General features: G+C 31.5%; 4 protein-coding genes, 1 long non-coding RNA gene and 1 other non-coding gene across 7 annotated transcripts; 4 read left to right on the plus strand and 2 right to left on the minus strand.

Annotated features, from left to right (window-relative positions):
• The first annotated feature begins 420 nt into the window (after positions 1–420).
• LOC116403750 (protein THYLAKOID ASSEMBLY 8-like, chloroplastic) lies at positions 421–4,263 on the plus strand. The gene is made up of 3 exons (XM_031885292.1): positions 421–1,609; positions 2,404–2,793; positions 3,870–4,263. Exons 1-3 carry the CDS (start codon positions 1,232–1,234, stop codon positions 3,870–3,872), a joined length of 771 nt encoding a protein of 256 aa, XP_031741152.1. The 5' UTR covers positions 421–1,231; the 3' UTR covers positions 3,873–4,263.
• A 752-nt stretch (positions 4,264–5,015) lies between these two features.
• On the plus strand, positions 5,016–5,097 carry TRNAS-AGA. Its single transcript has one exon. It is a non-coding gene; the product is annotated as a tRNA-Ser (tRNA).
• Positions 5,098–9,495: 4,398 nt separating this feature from the next.
• LOC116403771 lies at positions 9,496–13,619 on the plus strand. Of its 2 annotated transcripts, none has more exons than XM_031885331.1 (6): positions 9,496–9,944; positions 10,647–10,734; positions 11,045–11,157; positions 11,262–11,340; positions 11,421–11,486; positions 13,405–13,619. In XM_031885331.1, the coding sequence occupies exons 1-5, from the start codon at positions 9,822–9,824 to the stop codon at positions 11,435–11,437; spliced, it is 420 nt and encodes a 139-aa protein (XP_031741191.1). In that variant the 5' UTR covers positions 9,496–9,821; the 3' UTR covers positions 11,438–11,486; positions 13,405–13,619. The 2 variants fall into 2 exon arrangements, with proteins under 2 accessions (XP_031741191.1, XP_031741189.1); XM_031885329.1 differs by having other exon boundaries at positions 13,420–13,619.
• Positions 9,666–13,424, minus strand: LOC116403798. The gene is made up of 2 exons (XR_004216633.1): positions 12,203–13,424; positions 9,666–10,425 (listed from the first exon to the last, which is right to left on the minus strand). It is a non-coding gene; the product is annotated as an uncharacterized LOC116403798 (long non-coding RNA).
• Positions 13,620–14,115: 496 nt separating the features above from the next.
• LOC116403759 lies at positions 14,116–15,171 on the minus strand. Its single transcript, XM_031885310.1, has one exon. The coding sequence runs from the start codon at positions 14,874–14,876 to the stop codon at positions 14,337–14,339; it is 540 nt and encodes a 179-aa protein (XP_031741170.1). The 5' UTR covers positions 14,877–15,171; the 3' UTR covers positions 14,116–14,336.
• Positions 15,172–23,798: 8,627 nt separating this feature from the next.
• On the plus strand, positions 23,799–26,362 carry LOC101214739. The gene is made up of 5 exons (XM_004145229.3): positions 23,799–24,427; positions 24,530–24,808; positions 24,909–25,125; positions 25,614–25,724; positions 25,879–26,362. The coding sequence occupies exons 1-5, from the start codon at positions 24,182–24,184 to the stop codon at positions 26,004–26,006; spliced, it is 981 nt and encodes a 326-aa protein (XP_004145277.2). The 5' UTR covers positions 23,799–24,181; the 3' UTR covers positions 26,007–26,362.
• Positions 26,363–27,928: the final 1,566 nt, after the last annotated feature.

Raw genomic sequence — 27,928 nt, forward strand, 5'->3', positions numbered from 1 at the left:
ACTGTTATTTCTTTCTAAGAATATTCATTATATATGGATGGTCCTACGGATTTATATATTATATTTGCATGAGTGAGATGCCAATAACTCGACATATGAACATGTGAAAATATGAACTGACATGCTAATGAAATTTTAGTTCATTTTAAAATTGCATGCGTGTCTTCTTTCGTTTAAACATATGCCAGAGATTTAAAATTTCTAACATTTTGATTGGGAATGTAAACTTAGAAAAAAAGCAAATAGCTATTTATTTATTATTAAATATTAATTACTACTTTGGTTAAGTGTGTGTTAATTTTTACATCTGTATAAAAACTTCTTAGGCAAAGATTTGGTTAAGTTTCCAAAAAAAAAAAAAGAAAAAAACATTTAAAAATTAAAGATTTTAATATATATATTTAAAGAAATTGGATTTTAAAATGGGAAATCTGTAGGGATGATCTAAACCAAATGATTAGAATTTAAAAAAATAGAATGATGTTTTGTTGACCTAAGTTTGAGTGAAACTATCAAAATAAAGTTTCCTAGGAGGAAAGGTGTGTGTTGTTGGGAGTGAATATCCATGATTGAACACAATATCACTAAAGAATGGAATGAGAGAGGGTTGTTGATTTTGGATCATATAAGAAGAGAAAACTTTGATTTCAATCAAGTTGGAGTTGGAGAAGAAGAGAGAAAGAACGAGCAAATTTATAACTTCACCTCAAACTAAGAACAATTGTCATTTCCGCCCCTGAAATAGATTTTTTAAAAAAATAGAAAGAAAAAGGAAAAGCCTTCCTCTCCTCCTTCTCACGCCTATCTTCCTTCTCCTCCTACAACTCATTGCCTCCGCCGCCGTCACATCCAACTCTCTACACCGTTTTGTTTGCCCCTTTTCCTTTCTCTCCCTATATCTCTCTCCGCTGCAGTCGCACGCCGGAAACATCCCCTTTCATCTTTCTCTGCTTCAACTGCTCCGGCTCTCGCGACTGCCCAGTTTTTTTCTACTCGTCGCTCACTACCCTACGCATTCTTCCGCCAAAGACGAAAACCACACTCTATCTTCCGCTTCGGTCGCTCAGTTCGCAGGGATAAGTCGTTGCCCATCTTCATTTTCTTTCTGAGTCACCAATTTGTTAACAGGATACTATCTGGTTCTGATGCCTCTCATAAGTTACAAAACCCTCTCTGCTCTCTTCCTGAAGAATCGTCTTATTCCACTATGATTTCGGGTGGCAATAATTAGATGGCGATTCGGTGGTTTTCCAGGTCGAAATTGCCCGTTTTTGCTTCGGTATTCCTACAGGGTTTAACGAGGAGACCAATTAGAGATGTCCCATTACCAGTTAAATCGACGATCACTGACTTTCAGCCGGATTCCAGGCGACCCATCTGGGGATTCCGGCTATATCACGACGGGAGGCCTCGGGGACCCCTTTGGAGAAGCCGGAAAGCAATTGGTAAAGAAGCACTTTTCGTTATTCAAGGATTGAAGAGATTCAAGGAAGATGAAGAGAAATTCGAAAAGTTCATGAAGAGTCATGTTTCAAGGCTCTTGAAATTGGATATGGTTGCTGTGCTTGGTGAACTCGAGCGGCAGGAGGAGGTTGCTTTAGCTGTCAAGGTTTATTTCCATTTCCTTTTCTTCAATATGTTCTGTCGTTTTTGTTGCTCTTTCTGGATCCTCACATTCATTTTAGATTTTACGTAATGGGTCGTCTCAGAAATTGATAATTGGCTTCTGTACATTACACATAATATCGCTCTTGTTTGTTGTCACTGCAACTTATTTTTCTTGTTAGTTGATGCTGTGAGTTTTCTTCTTAACTGTGATGTTATTGATGGTTAGTTCCTTTATTGAATAACTTTACTAATGCTGCATTCAAGGTTCTATTCTGTTCTTGAATTTGGAAGATTATGTTTCTCAGCTTCTAGCTTCCTTAGTATGAATATGATGTTCTTGACTTTTTCCCTGCATCATTTCATGGAGCTCTTGTGCAATTTTTATTAAATTTCAATTATTTCCTTCTTTATTCATGGTAGTAATCGAAGAATGCTTAAGGGAGGTCAGAGAGGAAGTAAATTCGTGTATTGGGTTCCTTTAAATGATATTGTTATTTTCGCACTTCGTCTCAATAGTTTAGCTTGATTTATGTCGATGTTGCTCTTGCATTCAAAATTATTTCTTCCTTTTGAATACCGTCTTGTTTCTCTCCCGCTTAACTCTGATCTGCCCCTTTGAGTGCTTATCAGATCTACATCAAATGTTTCGAATGAGTTAAAGGTCTCAAATATGGAACATAGTTCATTTTAGTTGCGTGTGGAAACATTTTCTTTTACATTCTTTTTATCTTCAAGATTGAATTGATTTTACTTTATTAGTTTCTGGCAATCTTACATGCTTGTTGAAATTTCCAGATATTTAGGTTGATTCGGAAGCAAGACTGGTACAAGCCTGATGTTTATATATATAAAGACTTGATTATTGCATTAGCTAGAAGTAAAAAGATGGATGACGCAATGAAATTATGGGAAAGCATGAGAGAGGAAAATTTATTCCCTGACTCTCAAACGTATACTGAAGTCATCAGAGGTTTCTTGAGATATGGATCTCCTTCTGATGCAATGAACGTATATGAGGATATGAAGAAGTCTCCAGATCCACCAGACGAGTTGCCATTTAGAATTTTGTTGAAAGGTCTTTTGCCACACCCCCTTTTGAGAAACAGAGTAAAGCAAGACTTTGAGGAGCTCTTTCCTGACCAGCATGTGTTCGATCCCCAGAAGAGATATTCAGCCTACGTTGATGTATGTTTTATGAAACTCTTTTTTCTCTTTAACTCTTTTCTTCCCAATTAATGTTGATTTTTTTTCTTGTATTCTGAAGGTTGGTAACTTGGTACCACTTAATAGGCAGTAATAGTAGCCCCTTTGCCATTCTATGCTTCCTTGTGACATTTAATATCTTGTGAGTTTTTAAATACCAAATATTTTTCACTTTTCCAAAAATATGGGAAGCGACCAAAACGTGCCTGTGAGTAAAATTAGCTTGAGAAACCCAAAGAAGGTTGGATAAGAGTCAGTCAGATGTAAAACGAGTCATGTGGATAGTAGTTGAGTTGGAGCTGAGAACGCTCTTAGTCTTAGGAATTAGGATTCTCTTGGGAAGAGGATCAATCAAGTGAGTCGTGTTATCCTTGTGTTTAGAACTTGATACTATCCTCTTCCAGCCCTTTAAATGAAATGCAGCAAAACTAAAGGAAGGAAAATTCATAGATCAACACCATCGTCTCCGCTCTATGGAAACTACATACTGCAAGATCACCTGGTGTATGTCTTCAATATATAGGTTATGAACCAACCATAGAGTTCTATTCGACAGGTGAGGAGCTTATCCTTCACCCTCCCATTTTGTGTTAAAGGGCGTTTTTTTGTAACAGACTGGGGTATATGCTATTTTGTTGGGGCTTTGTGGAGTGGGACAATAGAATGTTCAAAGGTTAGGATAGTTTTTCAAACGATATTTAGTCCCTCATTAGATTCTCTTTTTCTGAACTCTTCGTAAGTTGTAACTATTTGCCTAATTGTATTGCTCTAGGCTGGAGTCCTTTGTAGCTTGGCGTGTATTCTGCTGTTTATTCATAATGAAAAGTGGAATGCATTGGTTGTCCGCACTTTTGTTGGTTTAGTAGATTCTTTTGGAAGAGTACACCAATGTAGAGTTTTATTAAATGTAAAAAGTGTTGTAACAATAACAAATCGACCTTTAGCATTTTATCTTGCATGGTCTTGTTTTCAAGTACTTCATTGGCCCTGAATTCATCCTAACATTCTATACATCTGATCTTTCTCTTTTTCTCTTTTTAAATTACGCTTTATTTCAGTGAACTAACATGACGGTTTGTCAACGAACATTATTCCGGTTTCCTGATCTTTTCCCTGCTGAAGCTGAAAACAACTAAGTGTGTGAAGCTTGACGATATGAAACTGCAAGGAGATGGGACTGTTATTGATGACATTTCTCTGGACCCGCATCAACTTGGGATGCAAAGAAGAAGCGAAGGAGATGGTGAAAATACCAAAACTTGAATCAAATGTAGGTGTTCATTTCTGTTTTTAGAGAGTGCAGTTTGTTGAGGATCATTGCCCAGAAAATTTCTATTCAACTGACGAATCTGAATGCTACAAAGAAACTCATATGTGTAACTTATCCTTCCAGCTTTTTAAAATCTTAATTTTACTCTTTTTCAAGTTTATTAAATTAAACCCTTGTGTTAATTTTAATGCAAGTCATAAAGTTCAAAGGCATAAAGTTGAGATTTGGAAGTCAATTTGAGTATACTTTAGGTATATGTAATCAAGATTAGATTCAAATCTTTTTGTTTCCTAATCATCAGAGAAATTACTCATCTTGATTTTTGCGATGATTTTTTAAAATAAATGTTTAGACAATTTTTTAAAAATAAAAGTACACTTTTTTTCTTTACAAAATTATGTAAATTTAGAATTTTTTTTATTAAAAAAGTTGCATGATGTTAAATATTCTTTCCTTTCTTACCATCAAAACACAAACTATGTAACTTGACACTTATCAAATCTATATTCCATACTCTTAACTTATTAAAATCATGTAACAAATACATTTTTTTAAAAAAATTTAGATATGGAACTCTCTACAAACAATTGAGTTGTGAAAATTTATTATTAAAAAAGAAATGGAATATCTTCTTCAAATAAATAAATAAATTTTTAAAAAAAGTGAAATATGTATAGTTAGGTTATATCCCTCAAATCTTTGTTTCCATTATTGGTGGGGATGAGATTTGAGGGAAGATGCTATGTTCCCCCACACCATAAATATCTTATATTCCAATTATATTCTTCCTCATCCTCTTTTTTTTTTTCTTCTTAAAGTAAATTAATTGGACTTCTTTTAATAATAATAATAATAACAACAATAATAAATGTAAAAATCAATAATTGATAATAAAATAAAAATAAGATTCGAATGCAAAAGTTTCAATAAGAGAGTGGGCGTGCCGGAGTGGTTATCGGGCATGACTAGAAATCATGTGGGCTCTGCCCGCGCAGGTTCGAATCCTGCCGCTCACGTTTTTATATTTCTTTAGCCTTAAACTCTTCTTTTTCTCAACAAAAGATTCCTTTAGTATATAGAAGTTGCCAAAAACATTTGATTTATAGATATTTTGTGCATATCTATGATTGATTCCCATTCCCTCTCCCTCTCTCATTACTAAATTATTTAGAGAAAACTTAAATATGACATACCAATATCTATTTTTCTAAATGCTTTTCTCATCATATCCAATTTTTTATTTCAATTTAGGTTACTATAATGTATCACTTGGATGATTGAAAACAAAATGATATTTTTCTTAAAACTTTAAAGTTAAAATAATTCGTATTGTGCTAATTTAAATTTAAAAGAAATTTAAGCGAACCTTAATGAAATTAATATTTTGAAATTGTAAAGTAGTATTGATCGGTATAATGTAAATAGTTGATTTTAGGTTTAAATACTATTTCAGTCCTTCAACTTTGTCTCTTGTTCTATTTTAGTTTTTGACATGTTTTTTTAGTACTCTCTAAGTTTTTTAAAGTTGGTTTTCACTGGTAGAATTTTATTAGCTTTTCAATGGAATGATGAAGTGACTTCTAAATTTGTGGGTTGATTTAACGTTGTAGATAATAAGATTGGATGAAGAAGAATAAAGAGGGAAGATGGGATAGTAAGTAAGTGGAGATTAGGAAGAAAGGAAAAGCATATCATTCCTCAAATCTCATATCCTCACCAATAAATAAAATCTCTAATGATCCTAAATTAAATCATTTTTATTTCAATTGGAGAAGCCTTTTAGATTTCTATTGAGTATGGCTGAAAAAGAAAATCCAAATGCCAAATGCCCTAAGAAGATATTGATTTTCATTTTTAGTAAGTTTTCAATGTTTTAAATTCGATTTTGGTTCCTATACTTTTTGCTATTGTTTCTATATTTTTGAAATGTTCGGTTTGGTTTCTATATTTTTAACTTTAATTTTCTTTTTCTTTACTTTTAAAAGGATCGTTTTTTACTTCCTACTTTTAATTTTTGTTTGTTTGGTTCTAGTAATCTAAAAACGAACAAAAATAGTTTTTTTTTTTTTAAAGTTTAAGATTAAAAATTTAAAATAATCACACTTAAATGCATGAGAATCAATGTTAACCCAACAATGTAGAAAAAGAATTAAGTTGAAAGTATTTAAATAAAAAAAAAGACGAAAATGAATCAAATCCAAGAAAAATCAGTGTGGCCACGTGCCCAAGACGACATCCTCAAAATAGGTTAATTTTTAAAATAAAACAAAATAAGAGTCTCCACCAATATTTTTTTGCTGATTGGACATCAAAATAAAATAAACAATTTTTAAATATATATAAAAAAATAGTTTGTGAAAACCAGAGATGATTTCTGAGTTATTTGTGTACGAGAAAGGTGTTAGAACCCATAATATCCATTTAAAAAATTATGGCCTAATTTCAAATCATACTTGAAAATATTATTTATTTTTTTAAAAAATAATATCTTATTTTATCTCTGGTTACTCTAATATTTGAAGTAATGATCAAATAAATAAATAGAGAGCATTTCATCACTTATATGATATTGAAGAAAATTTTCACTTAGGAATTAGTATAATTTCTCAAATTTTCTCACTTACAAATTAGTATAATTTCTCAAAATTCATCATTGGAATAATAGTCTCTAATTCTTATGCAATTAATTTTTTTTCAAACTTTTATTTGGTACACGTCTCTTATTTGGTTCAAGATCGTGTACCAAATATAAAAGATTATTTTTTTTTCAAACTCTTATTTGTTGTTTAGATTGTGGAAAAAATATAAAAGATCGTGAAAAAAAATCATTGGGATATTGATAGCCAAATCTAATACAAAAAGATAGCTTATAAATGATCGTGTACTAAAAACTCTTTAAAAAATTGTTGTTTTGATTTGACTCTCCAAATTTAAAAGATCAAATTTAAATGATCATGTATCAAATCTAAATGATTGTGTAAAAAAAAAAACGCTAAATTTAAACGATCGTGTACCAAATAATCTTTAAAATTTAAACGATCAAATGTAAACGATGTACCAAATATAAAAGATTATTTAAAAAATTATTTAGATTCAGATTTGATCAAAGCCAAATATAAACTATACTCTAAGAAAGAATAGCCAAATCTAAACTATCATTTTACTCTAAGAAAGAATAGCCAAATCTAAACTATCATTTTTCAAATACTAAAAGATCGTTTTCGAAATATATTATGCGTGCTGGATGCCAATTAATTGGAGCATTTTTTAAATTTCCTATTGTGAGCATGTGAACTATTTTTCATTTTCCAAATGGTTCTATACCGCGTAAAATTTTTATCACTTTGTTATATTTTTGAAAAGACCCAACAAAATAAAAAGAAGAAATAAATTTCAACCACTAAACTCACTTTTGTTTAAAGTGTGGATTATTGAGACCAAAACCCTACCATACACTTTTAATTAAGCTAGAGTTTATTTTGTGGCACTCTATAGAGTTTTTGTGAGAAAGATGGAGATTTAGAGAGTTGGTAGAAGAGAAAACAAAATGAATGTTGTAGATCTCTTGATTTTTTCTAAGAAGGTGAAGGCAAAAAGAAAGAGTGGTTATCGAGGTTAGAGGTTTGGACGAAGAAGAAGGGAGAGAGAGAGATTGTGTAAAAATCTTTAGGATGTTTTTGTGTCCTTCCCATGGATGAAGAAGAAAGATTATAGCTTCATCAAATGACTAAAAATTCAAATTGCTAATTCTTTTGAGTTTGAAATAATACCACATTTCACTTCAAAATTGCTAATTATTTAAAAATGTTACATGGTATTGGTATGATTGATGGGTAAAGTACAACCAATTTATTCTACCCCACAAAGCAACCAATTATCACTTTTACATGAAGTTGAATGTTGAAAAATGAGACATATTGATTTGATGAAATTGACATCTCAAATTCCAAAAATCACTCTTCATCTTTTCATCTTTTAATTTCCACCCATCAATTCTAAAATTTCCACTTTTTAACCCATAATAATTCATATTTGACTTTATTAAATTCACTTCTCACGATCCTAAGAAATTTTGATCCTTTTATTTTCATATCAAACTCTCAATGTTTATTTGTCTTATCTAATTTTTAATGGGACTACGGTAAATTATATTTTACACCTTTGTCATCTATATTTGAAAATTTTTAATTTCCGTTGGTACAACTTTTTCTATTTTCAAAATTTACGCCTCAAACTTCTATTATTATCAAGATTTCAAAATGTTTTTCATTTTCATCCATATTTCATAGCCAAAATTTCAGCTTGGTTTCGCCTTTCACAAAGAAGAAAATGAAATTGAAACGATTCTTTCCCATTTTCATGATTTACCAGAAGAAAATGTGGATCACCTTTAGGTAAGATCACGCTTGCTTGCTTGCTTTGACTAATCGATCAATGGCTGATATTAATGGACTCGACCTTTTCAATTCCTCTTTTTAGTTGTTAGTAAAGTTTTATTTTCAAGATATTATTTCTCATCGATTGCATTAGAGTGGTTGCCGAGTGGCTTCATGTCTCTCTCAACTATGATTGATGGCTTTTTTTTTCTTTTAATATTCTTCATCAAAATATTTTCTCAATGTAATCATGGAGAAACGACCAAACAAACAAATCCCCACAACCCCTTTTTAACAAGTTGCTTTGTTCTTCAACTTGTACCACCTCTCTGGCTCTTAATTTCATTTCCCTTATCCAAAAATTCGTACTGTTTTGTATTTTGATTTTATTTCTTTTGGGAGTTTTAATCATATCTTAATTAATGGACTGGTTTGAACGAATCTTCCTTTCTTTTTCTTCATGTCTCTTCTCTTGAGAGCCCAACTTTTTCTTTCTTTCTTCCTTCTTTTTTTTTGGGGGGGGGGGTTCTGTAGACTGTAATGGAATATGTTTGAACCCATGGAATCATTTTAGTTAGATAGATCAGATAGTTTGATGGCATCGGAATCAACTGGGATATTGATGATTTAGGGAGTTAAAACGGTTGATTTCTTCTGTTTTGGATATGGAAAGGGGCATATTTTAGAGATGATCTTATCCTATCACCTGCTATATACATGTGGGATTGAAACCCCATTTGAGTCTTTCTGTCTATTTTACTTTCATTGTCTCTCATAAGTCATATTCAAGATGGAGTTGAAGAAAACCACAGTTAGGGATTGCCATTGGTTGTGTGTGGGGAAGAAGAGAAGCTGGGTCAGATAATATAATGAACATAATTGTGCTTGTGAATTTGCATTATCCATTAAAGAACACGTGGCACAACAAGATATATCCAATTAGGATCACATGTGGACCACACTTGGCACTTATCTTCCTATGTTCTCACAGGAAGGCATGGATGATATTATTATTTTTGTATGCAGAGACTAGAAAGTGAATGAGGAAATTTCCAAAAGGAAATTCCCAAATAAGATCTTTCTTAAACTAATTTGAAGGAGGCGGCTTCTCTTTCTTTTTTCTATTCTATTCTTCTTTTTCCCTACTAGTGATGATGGCACATAGGTGACAAGGCAACGGCCATTTCCTTCTTCTTATAAATACTGAGTTGAGGAGTCAATTTAGACATATCTCATTCATAGCAGATTAGCTGATTCAGTAGATCTTTACAAGCATATTTTCTTGCTTTCATTTCTTACTCTCAATAGGGAGTGGTGGAAAAGGAGAGCAATTTTGTTTGGTAAGAAGGAAAGATTGAGAAAAAATGGAGGGAAAGTCTAAAGGGTATCAAGCCTCCTCTTTCGTTGCTGATCTTTTTGATGTCAAGGAGGCGCCATTGTCTTCCGCATCAGGTGCTTTTGCAACAATCTTTCCATCTCCACAGAAGGTAATGCTGCTCTTTTTGAACTGCTCCGTTTTACTTAGAACTCTCTCCTTTTCAAATATGTTCAGATTTTGTCGTAGAATTCCAAATGACTTGGAAGAGAAAACATACATCGAGGTGTTAAGTGCTGAGTTTTTAGAAGTTATATTGCATAATGCTAAGAGAATGATTTTGAAACTTATGTAGCATTTTCTGAAGTTCATTGCATAAGGGCCCCCCTACCATTTTTTGCTTATTAGCAATGATGATATATGTTTGTCCTGAATTCCCACTTTGACTACTATTGCAAGTTTTGTTGCAGGAATCTCGTGTATATTTATTCCATTTTAATTCTTATATTCCCAAATCTTCCGTTCTGATCCTTAAACTTTTACAAATCTTCTTCAATTGATATAATTATATTTAGCAGAGATCTTTTGCATCCGTCAAAACGTCTTGTATCAAACTTAACTGATGTGGCACAGGATTTGAGTCTGCATTTGTACTGAAATGTAATATGAAAAGTTATTGTTAAGGACTAAAATGAAATTTTACTTCAAAAATAAAATTGGATGTTCAAGCTACATGGAGGGACCGATGTGAAGACTAGAATAAGACTTATACATGTTATTCGTTTATGAACCTGGATGGGGTTCCGGTGGCAAGTGCCATGAGCCATTGTCAAAGCATCACTTTTTTTAACACTATTATTTTTCTAATTTTCAGGGAGCAGGTAGGAATTCTTCTAGCTCTGTGGATTGGCTAAAACAGACCAATGGAAGTCAACCACATCACACCCGACAAGGGAATTCAGGTGTGTGAATTGAAATACAAATCCTGTTAAATTCATGGACAAAAGGGTACGATATCCAAATTCACAGAGAGTTATGGATCTTTTAAAACCATTTTAAAAAAATCTATGAGAATGCCATTTCTAAAATTCCTAAACTAGAAGAGTATAGTTTGTAACTACTTCTAATGATAGGAAAGGGATAAGGGCAAAGAGTGCAAGGTACCGTGAAAAAGAAATAAAAACCACAGGAGTATGATCCTCAATTTTAGAATGTTCCTAAGAAACAAGAAACCTATGATCCCTAACAAAAATCAAATCTGATAATTTCAAGGAGGGAGCTTGGAGCCTTGTCATCTGAGTTCATCTCTATACTATGGAGGACAAGATGGGTATTCTCAGGCCACATCAGCTGGACCATCCCCACTTCCACCCCCACCCCACACTGTGAGTATACTTTAACATGATCCAAATTGATTTCATCAGACTGATCCAAAACTGAAAGTCAAACTGATTGTTCTTCTGTTGTTGCCAATTCATTGATGACCCAGATGAAGAAAAGTGGGGGTCAACAAGATGATCCAAATGGAAACAACTCTCAACCTGCTTCTAGGGGAAATTGGTGGCAAGGTACTAATAATATAATGGACGAAGTTGTAGGAATCTGTTGACTTATCTGTTTTAGTCTCTGATTTCAAATTCTTTTGTAGGTTCTCTTTATTATTAGAACGTCTACCTTGCCTTGGTAGCGCATGAATTCCCACCTATTTTCTAAGGTATGTCTGATGTCGTTGATTACTTATCTTATGATGTAATTTTGTCTACATATATGTATATTTCAAAGTCTTTTTGTTAGTTACGATAACTCAGATTGAATTTGAGAGGTTCATGCAATGATGCTTGCGTTTACTTACGTCCTGTGATTGAATGTCCTTGAAATACTAGAATCCACAATCAGTGACATTGGTTGTTTGAAAGTGAAATATCTAACTGAGCTTGATTCGATTAGACTAAGGTCCACCAAGAACTGGACTTGCCTTTCTTAGTTAGAAGTTGATTCCATGAGCTGGGAGCATAAGAGTTATTTTAAGCATAGAGAATCAACTGGGACCAACGTTGTTAAACTTCCATCGCCCTTGTATTCAGTTTTCACCCACTTGATATAATGTGAAAGCTTAAAACCTGCTTCCTTGTAGCCCCACTAATATACCAAATAAATAGGAAATTTCAGACATTTAGTCAAATTATCATCTAATCTATGATTTAATTTATTAAATCCCATGACTTTTCTATGTCACTGTTGTGCGAAGGTATAGGAGTTGTTTGGTAAAGTTGTTTCTTATTTTTGATGTTTTAGATATACGTAATTTAATGATGTTTCTTGTTTTATTTTTGCTCTCTTTTAGATCATGAGAAACAAGGTTTTCCTATTGAATGTGAAAAATTATAAACAGATGCATAAAATATAAAACTATTTCTCAAAAAACTGTACCTCAAACTTTCTTCCCTGATTTGCGCGTCGATATTGGATGGTGTACAAATACAAGACTCTTCATAACCCGAGTATAGCTTAGGGGATTCGGAATTAATGACTATCCTTGGTTGATGGTTGGATCTTTCAAGTCTGCAATAGTTAAACTTAGAGAAGAGGAAAAAAAAAAAAAAAAAGATAGATACAAAGACTCTTTGTTTGCCTTAATATCCAAGAGAATCGTTGAATTTTGCCCATTCCTCCTACTCCCACTACCTATTTCTTGGCTTTGTGGGAAAAAGAAAATCTATCATTTCTTTCCATCCATATATTCTTTAGTGTTTGGTTTAATAGCATTGACCAATAGAATCTTTTCCTTTTGCTTTAAAGGATGGATGCAAAGCATTTGAACCATATTTCCATTTGAACACATTTATATGAGAGATACCGAACTCCTCATGGTATAAGGAAAAAGGATTAAAAGATGATCCAATTCTTATGTTTTAATAATGTTTCTACAATTATAAATAGATCTCACGGAAAAAGGTAGAATTCTTTTCATGTTTTTCAACTTTTCGAGACATGTCTAACACTATATCATATCATTTCTTATTACTTCCAAAATGTACAACAGATGTAAGAAAAAAGCTTAGATGGCAGTAAAATTTTCTGTCTTTTAGCTTGAGACGTTCCATTTTTGTTCGAAATTTGTAAGTGTTCGAGCTAGCTTGCACAGGACAAACCTCTTGATTCTACGACATTTTAGCGTCAAAGAAATTTATTGGATATTAGATTTAGGTAGGTGGCTAGAATTGAACACTCCCTATTTAGCTTTAATCTTGAACAATCGGGTTTTTAGGGGTATTGAGAGGAGGGATTCTAGAGAGTTACGGTCCCTTGTGAGATGTTTTCCATAGTTTTTTTCTTTGCAGTTATTCTATAGGTACTATTTCGTATAGCTGGGACCCCTTCTTGTAAAGAGATTCCTCCAACTTGAAATCATGGGTTGGGCCGTTTGTTGGTTTGAGGTAGTAGGCTCTTTAATTATGGGATGCGATGCGATGGTTTGAGGGTGAAGCGAGCTGTGTGGGCAATGGGACAATTTGTATTATGCAACACATTTTATTTTTGTGGTTGGTTTGGTCTGTTTTACTCTGTTCCTCTATCGGCTTACATTTCTGTTCAACACATTTTGTATTTGTGGTATCCTTGAAATGGCTTAGTTTTTTTCAATGCAGGAATTCATAAAAAGCAGCAGAGCACAGATGAAGCTTTGAAGTTGGGTATTTGTTTTACATTACATATTGTGTATACCATTTCAAATTTCCTGTTTGGTTTTTACTTACATTTGAAAATGGTGTGGAGTTCTCTGTATTTTCTTTTCTCTGATTTCTCTTATATTAAAAAAGAAAAAAAAAAAGAAGAAAGCTTTGCTGTTTCTCTTATGTTTTGCTGTCTTTGGTGAAAAGTTTCTCATAAATAATCCTTCTAAAGAATTCCACTTAATTCAAATGGTTAAAATTCAACCATGAATACTGTCAAAAATATATATATATATATATATATATATACACATATATATATATATAACTTGGTTATAATTATAACCATTTGAAGTGAATGACAAATTTAGAGTTTAAAAAGTAGAAAGGAAGTTATTTTGAAGTGAATGACAAATTTAGAGTTTAAAAAGTAGAAAGGAAGTTATTCATTGTGTATCTACTATCTACTCAGATAAGTTTTGATGTTTTAATTAATTTATAGTCTTGATCTCACCAATCTATAAAAAAGATACTCCATTTGACGTGTAACCACCTCAATTCATACCCTCATAAAGTGAGAAAATTATATAATTTATTAGTTGAACATATTTACGCTCTTAAATTATGATGTTTCATATTTATAGTTGAGATCAACATTTGAACACACAATGATTTTCTACGATTTCTTACCGACTTGAAAATTGAATCATAAACTAATACGAAACTAAGGTCGCAGAAGCTGTCACATTTTTACACATGAATTTACAACTTAAAAGCTTTTATAAGTTACATACACACACAGACGTATTCTTGTAACCACAATGAAGCATTTAACTAAATTATTTTTTTTTAAAAAAAGTAAACATTAATGTAAAAAAATGAAAAAATGAATGCTAGCGCGTGAAGGCGTGAATAACAAGCGCGATGTAAATGAAAAGCGCCAAAGGAACCAAGCTCACCAACGGCACGGCGGCCGCCACCGTCTCCCACCTCCGGCAACCGAAAACCCCCAGTTTTATCTGAATCAAATTCAGCAACGCCGCCACCAAAAACCCACACCCGAGAACCGACCCAACCGCAGACGCCATCATCCCCACCCTCAGCGCCGGTGCGTGGGTCTCACCCTGCCCACCATCACCGCCTGTGATGAGTCTGATTGCTTGCTTCAGCGCCGACGCGATTAGGCTGGAGAACAAGAAGCAGCTGAAAGAGTATACATGGCAGGCTATGAGATTTTCGGCGACAGAATCGGCAGCAGCGCAAGGACCGTCGTCGTCGTCCGGGAGGAGATTGGCAGCCGGGTTGGCGGTGGGGTACCACGCCACGCCAAGGAAAACGGCGAAGGTGAAGAGGGAGTTGACGTTAACGATGCCGTCGAGGGCGAGGATGTGGATTCTGGTGGAGGTGGATCGCCGCCGTGGAACGACGGACATGGCGGTGGTAAATGATGTTAATAATAATAAAAAAGAATCTTTTTGTTAAAAAAATAATTAGGAAGGTATTATAATAAAAAAGAAAAAAGAAAAAGGAAAAAGGAAAAAAAATTGGTATAATTATTGGGGTAAGTGTTTTCTTGAAAGCAATTCTAAAGAGTGGCGTCCAAGTAAGAAACATGTCGGAATCCCCAATACTCTTTATTTATATGTTCATTTGTTTTGTCAACCAAATTTAGGTATTTGTAATAAATCCTAAATAGAGTAAAATTTGATTAATTAGTAAACGATCAACTTTATCGTGTTATAGATTTACACTCGATCAAACTATTTCTCACTCAATATATTTTTGAGTTTAGGATTAGAACTTATAAATGGTCTTGTAAATCCTTTGTAATTATCATTCATACAAGCCTTCTAATGACTAGAGAAATTAAAAAATTGTAATAAAGCTTGTGGTTGAAATTTTAAGATTTTTAAATGAAAATTTCAAATTTCTCATCTTTCCACTTGTCTTTTAAGTGATTGACTGTAATTTAAAATAATAACAAAATAAAATAATTGGATTGTTCAACCAATAATAATATATTACTTTATTGGTTGGACACATCTCAACATTTCATTAATTGAAATAAATTAATATTTAAGTTTTAAGCTTTAAGCTTTTGACTGTTGAGTTTTTTTTTTCTTTCTAAATTTTCTCTTGTGTGTTTGTGTATATATTTATATATTATTCTATCCCATGTTTAGAAATGTTATAGGGCCACATTTCACCACATCATATGCCATGTCATCAATTCTGCCATTGGAGCTGCCACATCATTAGACATGTGTGCAAGTGGCTTCTTGACCATCCACTTGCCATGTGCCACATTCTCAATTTCTCTGTTTGCCACATTCTTGTTTCGGGCATATAACATTGAGTCATTGAAATTATGTGTGAATCGTTGTTTGAGCGCTACACAATACACTCTTCATGAACACTAAAATCATTAATTGATCAATTTGAGGTTAACAACGACCAAAGAAGCCAACACCATTTAAATTTTTTTATATGTTTGAAACGTTTTGTAACTGTTTTTCCACTTAATGTTTTACGGTTATTTTTCAATTAACATGTTAAGGTTTTTTAAATTGAAATATCTTGTTTTGTGATAAAAAAAAATGGTTTTGACATGAGTGTTTTGTAAAAGATGGAGGTGTCTCTTCATAAATATAGATTTTCTTGGCATATGCTTCTTTTTTGTCATTATATTTTTTCGAGCAAAGTCTTCTTCATTCCAATATTTTCTCACAAATGTTGGTATGCTAAGAGTGTTGTGGCACAACAGAATAATTGATTTGTTAGATAAATTTGTGTTTTAAAAAATTGATAATTGAACAACACAACAATTGATCATTTAGACACTTTGATCTACAATGACTACCAGACAAGTTCTAGAAATATATCTATAGTGTTGTATTTATAAGAAAATAAACCAAGGATTTCTTTTCTTTTTTTTTTTCACGAAAAAGGAACCAAACCAACAACTAGAGAAGGTATAGACTAGGGCCTGCAAAAAGCAGACTCAACGAGGAAATTATAGGTTTCACAAAACCACCTTATTCTTCGGGATCTAGCCATGTCATTTACTTTTAGGTCAAAACTTCAATTAAACTTAAATTCTGACAGAGTACAACTCATCCTATCTTGATTTTACCCTTGATATTTATTTTATCCTTTTTGGCTCTATCTCTTCAAGTCAAAATAATTCAAAGAAATATAAAATTGGCTTTTACGTAAAAGAAAATCCAAACACTTAACGTTCACAATCAAGTATATTCGTGAATTTAAAAAATAAAGTGAAATATACAACCAAAAACCTAAGATACACACGACAAAAACTCATAGACATCATATTGTAACAAAATTGAATATTTAAAATTCTCGAAACACTATCATTGTTTAACGATTAAATGAATAGAATAGTATACTCAAGGTTGATTGGCTAACTTTTATAGCCAAATCTTTTAATTTTAGTTAGTGGTTCATTATATTGACCATTGCTAAAAAAGATAGTGGGCGTGTGGAAATAACACAAAGGGCCAAAAAAAGGAAACCCCATTTTCTCAAAGAATTAGCTTAACCACTAATTAATACAAAGAGAAGAAAAAGGTACATAAAAGTAAGAAAGTGTTCAAAATTAAATTGGATCATTAGCAATGGCCACTTTGACTTGCAAATAGATTCTTCTACACACCATGAACATTACCAACCAACAATTTGGATGTTGATTAGGCTAATGGGAAACTTTAATTTTAATTTAGAAAAATCAATTTTATATTTTTACAAAACAACAATCTCCCTTAGTTGTCTCGAAACGTTTTAGACATACCAAACAATATATAAAAACGTTTAATTTATATGAATATTGTTATGATATTTCGAGAGGATAGTACTCTTTACTAATTGTATTATAATGCATGTTATAACAATTCAAGAGTATTTATATTTTAACATTTGTAAATTTGAAAGAAGTGTTTTATTCAATTGGACGAGTTTATACATAATTCTTCCATATCTACTCTAGATTTTGTCTTTACTTTTATGATTTAACTTGCAATTTGATTTTTCTTTTTTTACAAAACTCAACGTTGATATTTAGGGTTAGGGTGGTAAGGTTGCCGAATCCATCAAATTGTTATATAGAATCATATATCGTTTATTTATGACAATAAATAAGAGAAGTTTCTAGTACTCCTCCATACACACATGTACTTATATTCATGTACTTATATTCTAGGACATTTATATGTATATATATATATATGTCATTCTATAAAGTTATTAGAATTAATTATTTGTACACACTAAGCTCTATCTAATGCCCTCTTTTTTCAATTTACACTATGTACTTTATTCTCTATCATTTAGCTATTAAGTACATATTATTATTACAAAAAGTAACTCCGTCCTTTATAAATTAGTTGTCCAAACTCAAAGATTTGGACATTCAACTCTAACCTAAAAACCTTAGGTACTCAATTTTAAAAAATGATTGCAACATCTTTTATCATTTTAACACACACACATATATATATATTATGAGCACTAGAACATATACTTTTTTGGATTTTCAACTTTATGCTATGTGATAATAATATAAAAGACTACCTTAATTATGGAGTTCAAAAATCAGTTAAAAGAGAAGTTATAATAATTATTATTATTATCATCATTATTTTGTTAATTTTAGTATGTTTTTTCTGTTAGCTTTGAAATAATTGTGAATGAAACTTTAAAATTGATTTTAATGGGTGATAAAAAATCAACGAAAATAATTAATTGTGACTCTCTTGAATTAATTAGTAGACATCAACACCGAACGTGGAAAGTAATAGCTAAGAATATGATTAATTAAGAGTGTAAGTGTTGAAGAAGAGAAGACAATAAATTTTATTTTAAAGAATTTTAAGGATAAATTGAAATTGATTTCTTTTAAATCAAATATTCATGTGCTCACCATTGATAATTTAACAATAGAAAAGGCCAAAAAAAAAAAAAAATCTATTTGAATTTTATAATTGTTTGGATGAAACTATCTTTGAATCTCACAATTATGATGTTTATATTCTTTTCAAAAAAATTAAAGACTGATTTTTACTAAAAACAAAATATGAATCAAAATTATGTATTTCATCCATTGTGGTTTTCTTTTATAAAATGAATAGAATCAATTAGTATGACCACTGCTTGAATTTAAGAATCATTCTTAAAAACAAAATGAATCTTATTCCTTCCACAACTTTATCAATACGAGTCCCATAGTATTCTTAAAAAAAAGTGTTCAAAAGAAATGAAAAAGTTCAACAAAAAAAGGTACAAAAAAAAGATCTACGAGTTCAATTTTTATAAAGAAAAAATAGTTGACATAAAGGTCCAAACCCTATCATATGATTTTATGATGGGTGTCGAGATAAAGTTACCTCGGTACAAATACGCATTACTAGAAGAAAAAAAAAGTATAAAATCGAACTATTCCAAGTATCGAATTTTGAGAAAACAAAGTTTTCTAACATTGAAAACATGAGGCAAAAGATAAATGTAAAAGCAGTGACAGATCCAAAAATTTTGTTGACAAAATTTTATAATTCAGTGAAAAAAAGAAGCGGGATTTGAAATTAGGTCTAAAAAGAGCTAGATGACAATCTTACCGCTAGAATAGATACTGATATTAGTATTATTACAACTTACATTTAAAAGAAAAAGGAAATTCAAATATGGCTATCTATACAAATCAAGTAGAATACGACTGAAATGTTTCGACAACCTATCCTAATCGACACTTTAAATCGTGAGTCAAGTTCAACACTTGTTCGGATAAAAAAAAAAAGAAAAAGGAAAACTAAGTTGTAACTTTCGGTAGATTGCATTTATGAAAAATCGTGTTGAATCGAACCTGTTGAAAATTGAATCTGAAGAAGGTAAGGTAGGGGGAAATTGATGAGCTAGAAATTAAATTAAATAAAAGTTAAGAATCAACATAAAAGCATAACGGTCAAAGTGTTGAGGTTAAATGCATAAAAATATAATTAAGAAGGTGGGGACATAGTTTCCTTCTTAGGGCATCCTATGATTGAATCCTAAAACGAGAGATTAACTTGTAATTATTATAATAAACAAAAGAGAACTCAAAATATAAACAACAACACTAAATAGTTTAGATTAATCAAAATAATGTAACAAAGTAGCTAGGCTTAATGATATTAAAAAATAAACCCTAAACTTAATTAAGAAAAATATCAATTGAGCACACCAACGAAACAGTTTTGGAGCATCCCATTAATGATTATTATAGTTCACAAGTTGTAATAATCTAAGCCTGTTTTGATTTTAAGTATTTAAAAAATAACATTTTTGTTTAAATACTTCTAATGAACTGTGTTTAAAATACGTTTCCAAAACTATTTTGAATGGTTGCTAAGCAATTTAATTTTTTTTTCTAAAAGAATTTGTCTTTTGAATTAAGCACTTGAAATTATGAGTATTATAGTTAGAGGTGCTTGCAAATTTTTTTTTTTTCTTATGATAATAGGATCTATGTCACTATATTTTCTAAATTGTAAAAGTAGTAAATTTAAAAGAACTCTATGATAGCTGTTTGATATTACTAATTACTTGTCATATTTGTCATATTCACAATATAGAAAAATGAGGTATCATGGGTTATTTTTTTCTACATGTTTTTGTCATATAATGCAATTTTTCTTGTAACTAAGTGTATATTATAAATAATTGTAGACACTGCACGCTATTTACTTTTGGAATCCAATCTAATTTAAATTGGAAATTAGGAGGGATGAATTCTACTTTTTGCTTGGTCGATAAAATTGGTGGATCCGAGTACTTCATAATTTTTTTACTTCTCACTATTCTACTTCTTATCGTAAATACCCTCTACCCTTTTCATGGAGATAAAGAGGTTTTTACCATTTTTCTTCTTTCGAATGAAGTGTTAAAGAACTTGGAGTGGTGGGTCATGAAAATATAAAAACAACTTTCCAAGACTAATTAATCTAAATTTATGGATTAGGTTTAAATTTGATGATGCCACAATTTATCATGTTGTCAAACTTTATGTTGATAAATTTGTTTTCTTCCTTAACATGTGCATTACAACTTTGTGGGAAAATCTTTCTATGATGCTCTAATCTCTACTACAAACTACTCCTTGCCTTGCCTTGCCTTTGATTGCAGTCACGTTGGGGTCGCATCTTAATTTCCTTTTGTCGACTTCTACACCAAACATTCCTGCAACGTTTTCAGGATCAAAATTCTAATTAGGGTTCAAAATTCGTATTTAGCACACATGATGATCCCAACATTTCTCTCAACTTGGACTACTAGACACATTCTTACTTCTCTCTAACGCTTGCAATAATAAAATTTGTCTCCACAAACCAACTTGAATTCTTTCAACATGCATGCTTTCTCCTCACTCACATGCTTCTTCGAAAAATTTTGAGGAATTCAACCAACATAGTATATATTTCTCCAAACTAAGTACGATTAACTTTAAAACTCTTATGAATATTGAACATTTGTTGGTACATTATTTAATAACTTTCAATTCTCTTCAAGTATTTTCTTAACCCTACTTTCCTGTGTACACAAGATCATCCCTCTCATTCGGATGCAATCTCAGTTCACCAAAGTCCCTCTCTCCTAAACGTACGAGACATTACAATATTAAAAGCTTAACAAAAACCTTTAGAAAAATCAATTTCTATTAAAATACAATAATGTTCATCAAACCCACTTTTTTTCTTCTTTTTTTCAATAATTGAGTTTGGTCAAATTATTAGTCGTTAATGGGAAGTAGTTAGAATTACAACTACAAATGTTGACTTCCAAAACATATTTTATTAGATAAAATACTATTTTTAGTTTTTAATTTCTTTAACTTTTTTTCTTTCTATTGAGAATATAAAATAAATAAAGAAAGAAATTGCTTAAATATGTAAAAAAAAAAAAAAACTGTCAAACTTTCTCTTCAACTTCCCACCATGCAATGTTTGGTATAATGTGTTGGTTTTGGTACTACAAAATGGGTATTCTTAATGACAACATGAAGAGACCTTCATTCCTTTTTCTTTTTTTTCTTTTAGAAAAATTGATCTATTTTCTTTTTTTTCTATAGGAGAGGCCATATGGTCAAAATTCCATATCAATAATTATTGTATATTAACTTTTATTGTCAATTTAAATCACATTCAATCATTAATATTTATACCTAAAGTTTGGGTAACCTTTTAAAGTTCCGTTTTGGAGGTGAGATTAGATTTAAAGAGGATAGAGAAAACTTTTAAGTTGAGTTGGATAATCATTTGACTTTTTTAGAATTGACAATTTGTTCTTAATATTTTTCATCTTTTTCTTTAAGTAAACATTTGAGTTATTAGTTAGAGAATAAAGTTGAGAATTTTTTAAAAACTATTTCCAGTGAGTGTCAAATTATCTGATTTATTTTCCTAAACGACTTATTGTAAGATCACATTATTAACAAACAAAAGAAACTAATACTAATAATTAAAAGTTGAAAGTTGTGTTTAAAACATAATTTTAAAAAGAAAAAGAAAATTAATCCATAAGTTTATTGGGCAAGGCTATATTATTTAAATTTGTGACTTTAGTCCTCCAATTTTTCAATAGGGAAATTACAAAAAGTAAAATATTTACACTTTAAAGAAAAATGAAGTGTAATAAATTTTGTATTTTAGTGATTTTATTCTATAGAGTGTAAATAGTTTATGGATTTTTCTATTTTTGAAAAAACTCTATTTGACCTGTTCTTGAACATTCAATATTAATTCTTAAAAATATTATAAAATAAAAATTCATTTATGTCGTAAAAATTTATATGTAATGTCTAATAAAGTCTAATTTTTTAATTTTATGTTCAATACATATTTGACTTTCTTTATAAAATAAATTTTAGAATAAATTTGATAAATAGAAACGTTCATAGAAAATAGACGACAAATTGAAAGTTCATATACTAAATTCATAATATTTGACCGATAAAAAAAAAACAAATAGTTACTGAAAACGAAAACTTGATTTTCGAAGAATATTAACTTCGTTTCACTCTGTTCCCACCTCCCAATCTCACAAGGTTAGGTTTTAGATGCTTTTTTATCCTCATATTCTACCAGAAATTTTTATTTTCATTGAAAACATTTAACCTAAATTTTTAGAAATCAAATTTTTTTTTTGAAAATTTTAAAAGTAATTAAAAAAAAAAACAAAATCAAAACAATGAGAAAAGTGTTTATGTGAAGAATTAAATCATAAATCAACAATGTCTATATCAATTGAATGAGTATAATAACTATACAATTTCTTATATTTTCTTTCTTTCTTTTTGAAAAGCACCAATGCAATAAATCCTTTGATAAAAACAACATATTAAAGGTCAATATCACAAGAGGTAATAAAGTTCAATAATTTATCTTATTCTTAAAGGCCATTTACCAAAAAAATTAAAATAAGTAAATTTTTTTGAACTTTACCTCTTTTATATATATATATAAAGTATTGTCAAAATATCATACCATAGATATTGTATTACTCACTTCAAGATAAAAAATTCATTCCCCTCACATCCTCGAAAGTTATGAATGATTAAGAGTAATATTGCAACATTTGAAAGGATACTGATATTTTTTAAAGAGATATTTTCAAATAAGTGAACCAAAATATTTAATACTAACATGTTTCTATTAGTGTCTATCACTGTGCTTATAAACACTAATAGAGTATAGAATTTTGCTATATTTTGTAAATATTTTTACTTGTTAGTCATTTATAATAATTTCCTTTAAAAAAATAAAAAGGTTTGTAAGTGTATTAGAATATAGATTTTAAAAGTTGGTTAAAATCCAATACGGTTATAGTAGGTTTCATCCAATTTTAGTTCTAATTTCAATAAATCTTAAATTTAGTCTCGAGGACTAATTTATTTATTATTATTTTTGTCCACAGACTCCTATCATCTGGGAGTTTTTTCATTATAAAATCTAAAATGATTTCAAATTATATTTTTACTTAAAAACTTTCATATCCAAAATGTTCCGAATTTGCCTAAAAATAATAATATAATTGATCTTGTCAATTTAGAAAATTTTCAATTAAAGCATCAATAAAAATAAATTCATAAATTCTTTTACTTTTCAATTATTTTATCTTTTCTAGCATGAAACAAAATAATTAATTTAAAATTATTTTTTTAATCCCAATAAACTCTAAATACTGTTTTAGATAATTAAAAAAAAAGGGAAACAGATAGGAAAGAAATCCAATGAAAGTGAAAGTAGAGGCCAAGAGGGATCCAAAAGCCCCAACTCTTGATGGATACTATAAGTTTAACATATGACAGGTTTTGCTTCTATGAAGCACCATAACACTCCAACCCCAATTAACCTCACGGCGGCGCTTGGCGGCCGGCGACAAGCGGATTGACCATCCCCCTCCAAATGGCTATTTTGCAACTGTACATTTAAAATATTCATTGAAGTCCGTAGTTCATGGACTACTCTAAACTCCCTGTTTTATAGGTCCCTCTCTCCTTTACTCTTTATAAAGTCCAAACCTACGGCGCATAAATTTCCAAATTTCAATCTCTTTCTCTCTCTTTCTTTCTGTTGTTTTTTTTCTCTCTCTCTCTCTCTCTCACTCTGTGTCAGCACCAAGGTGCGGCCATGGCGGCAGACCAAGAAGGCAGAGAGTTGAAGTTTAACTCTAAGTTTCAGATTGAGCATGGGATATGCAGCAGAACCCCTTTGAAGGAGATAGTTGGCCAAGCTATTTTGGACGGTCTGATTCATTTCTCAGCTTTAATTCACCAGTTGAATCTGAGATTGGTTCCTATGAAATCGAAAGTGATAGAGATGACGGAGAGAACGATGGCGACGATTACACGGCGGAGTTGAGTCGACGGATGGCTCAGTACATGCTTCAAGATGATGATAACTCATCCACTACAAGTTTTCAATCTGAGATTCAGAACAAGGTATTGAATTTATCAAGGAGTGAGAGATTTCAGGGTGTTTGTCAAATTCTTTGTTCCTTCTCTGTTTTTCTTGATTTTGTGGGTGTGTTTTGTTTATGGTAGTCATGGGGTTTGTCTGGTTCGCCAATTTCAACGCTGTGGTCACCTTTAGGCTCTAGCACTGGGAGTAGCCACGGAAGTCCAGAAGGGCCGTCGAAGGAGCCATCGCCTCCATCAACGCCGGTAGTTGAAGAGTGTGGAGAGCTAGACATTTCACACAACGTTTTTAGCAAATTGGAGAAGATGAAGAAAGTGAGCATAAACGGTAAATCAATCCAAACAAGCACCCAAATAGGAGAAACAGGATCTTCCTCTTCCAAGGACCAATCAAGAACTCCCAAAGTGAGATGAGAATCAAATCCCCCCAAATCTCCCCTGTTTCTTAATTTTCTTTTTCTTCTCATATCCCTTTTGCTGATTCAAAACTCAACCCTCCTTGTAGAATCAGAAACGAAGGCAGAACCAACAGCAGCAGCAGTTCATGAAGCAAAAAGGCTCAGGCACCACACAAGTCAAGCAAGCTCAAGGAAGCTCGTTACAAGCAAATTCAGGGGCAAAATCAGTAGGGCCATCAGGGACTGGCGTTTTCTTACCTCGCCATGTGAACTACAACCGTCCAGCTCCATGTCCACAGCCACCACAGCCGCCGAAGAAAAAGGGTACTTTCTCCTTTCATTCAATAGATAGCTAATTTTTTTACATCCTTTTCAATTCGGGTTTACTAGCTAACCCCGTTAGTTGGGATTTTTCCATCAATGAATTGCCATTCAAACCATTACTCGTGATGCATTTTTGGACTTTTCCTCCTTTTTTTAAATTTTTTTTATCCCCCTTCTCTTTCTTCGGATTCATAGAGATTCCGTGTCCTCCCATATGCACTCTGAATCTATCAGGCCTTCAACCATACACGGTTGGCCCAACCAAATTTGTCCGCTACTTTGATGGAATCTTCATCCATCTCTTTAAGCCTAGCCGTTTTGGGGTCAAAAGGAGGTGGCTGAAAACGACACCCAGTTGAATCGTTAAACCACTTGCATTCCCCGCTACAGTTAAATTTTTCAATGGGTAGATAGATATGTTGTCTTCCTTCACAAGGCAAAAACACTAAAGCAAATTTGCCCTTTTCCCCACCTTCTCCCTATCTCAGGCTGCTCCACTGTACTAATACCCGTGAGAGTCCTACAAGCCTTACAGCATCACTACGACAGAATGGACGACGAGACGAGACAAAAAATCACTGGCTTCACAGCTCTGAGAGGTAAATTTTCAATTCCCACCACAAAATTCTCACTGTGGCATTTTCACAAATGGTTGGTGGTCATTCCAACCATAATTAGTATTTCACCCCATATTCAATATGGAAGATTCTCTTTTCAACATAACAACAAATTCCTATATATCTTTTCAAACAGAAGCTGCAGCTAATGCAAGAACAACAACAAATACCATTAAGAAAAGTCATACAGGAACTGCAACGGCAACGGTGACGACGGCGACAAGCCAAATCGACGTGGGCCTTCCTCAAGAATGGACATATTAATGACTTCAACAACTGGCGAGGGGCCATTTGTTCTCTGGATCACAAATCTGAAAGCTTTTTGGCGGTTTTCGTAAGTGAAAGATGGGAGATGACGTTAATGTAAATTGGAATAAAAGCCCCAACAAGTAGACGGAGAAGAAGACGAAATGAACAAAAGAATTAGGGGTTAGGGGAACCGATGTCGTTTTCTTTGACTGTCGATTAGGGGGCAAAATCGTAAATAATGTTTGGGAAATTAATATTTGTTATGAAAAAAAAAAAGGAAATGAAAATTCCTTTTAGTAATAATTTGTCAAACAAAGGTTGTATTTTATACCCTACAATAATTGTTTAAATAATTTAATTATTCTTGTTCATCTAAACTTTTTAATACGTAATCGATAAATAAAAAATTATACATCTATCCATAAAGTATCATGGAACTGAGTTTGATTCTATCTTTAAAAATCGTACGTTTTTATAACTTTATATTCACCTTTACCATTCATCACTACACTTATTTTTTCATTTAAAAACAATTTTCTCCCTCCAATCTTCTCGTAGTACCTTTGATTCCTATCATCACTACACGGGCGTTTGCCACTTTGTTTTCGTCGTCGTTGTGTCCTTTCTTCCTTTGTTTTCTAGAAAAGTAATTCAAATAAAAAGTCGATAACAAAGTAATTCAAACATTTACTCTTATCATGTCAATTACTGCTTAGTTAAGCTTCCACTTTGACGAAAACTTGACTGATTTTGCTACACATTCTAAATTTGAAAACTTAGTAATTGCACAAGTTCAATTACACAAATTAAGAAATTTTCTAATAAAAATTAGGCGACTTCTTAGCTAAAAATGTTTGGGATAAAATTGTTGAGTTTTGAAACTTTAAGAAGATTAATACAAATTAATTCAATTAAGTATAGATACTATTTCTTTTTTAAGGTTGAAGATTCGAATTTTCTATCTATATACAAAAAAAATGTATATATTATAAATATTGTCAACTCGAGCATAATTATATGAATAAAAGATCAAAATCAGCAATAGTAGCCCTAGCTACTACTGTGAGATATGTGGTTAAAAATTCATCTCGAATTTCTATTGTACTAAGAAAAATGGTATCTAAGAGGTGGAAAGTGTTTGATCTCAAACTCTTGCACATTTGTATCGAAATAAATGATAAAAATATCATTTTTTGGCACTTATATATTCTTTGCATTTCTTAAATTAAACACCCGATAATGTATTTCAATCACACTTAAGATTACAATACTTACATAAATTTAGCATACATGTAAGAGCTTTAGTGTATACGTGAGTTTATTTTCCTTCTTATGAACATTAATTTGTTTGGTATATTTTATTTTTTTCAATAAAGCTAATAATTAAGACGACTGTTGAATAAAGAAAATTAAGTTAATAGAGTCAATAATAATAAAGAAAATTATTTTAAATAAGAAAACTAAACTGAAATTATTTATAAATATAACAAAATTTCAATGATGGACTTTCATTGATGTGTCTGTTAAAGTCAGTATTATAAAGAATTTGATCAGTATCTATTATTAATATATTATGAGTTTTTGTTATAATTGTAAATATTTTATTCACTTTACTATATTTAAAAACAACTCTTATAATAAAACAATCGATTTTCAAATAAATATTAATTTTCACAACATAATTAATAAAAATATCAAATAAAGGGATTCAAAAAAGGAAAGAGAGATGAAGAAAAATTCATACCTTTGCAATACTATCAAATATTATTGCTCTATGGGCATACAAAAAATAATGGGGGAGTAATAAATTAATTCATTGTGTGAAGGTCAACTTTGCACCAAATAAGAGATACAAAAATAGTCCCTTTCTTGATTCCTACCTTTGATTAGTTCTATCTCCCAACTCGTTTTTCCTCCGATATAACTTTTTAGAGATT

This window comes from Cucumis sativus, chromosome 1, assembly GCF_000004075.3.
Source record: "Cucumis sativus cultivar 9930 chromosome 1, Cucumber_9930_V3, whole genome shotgun sequence".
Classification (NCBI taxonomy): Eukaryota; Viridiplantae; Streptophyta; class Magnoliopsida; order Cucurbitales; family Cucurbitaceae; genus Cucumis; species Cucumis sativus.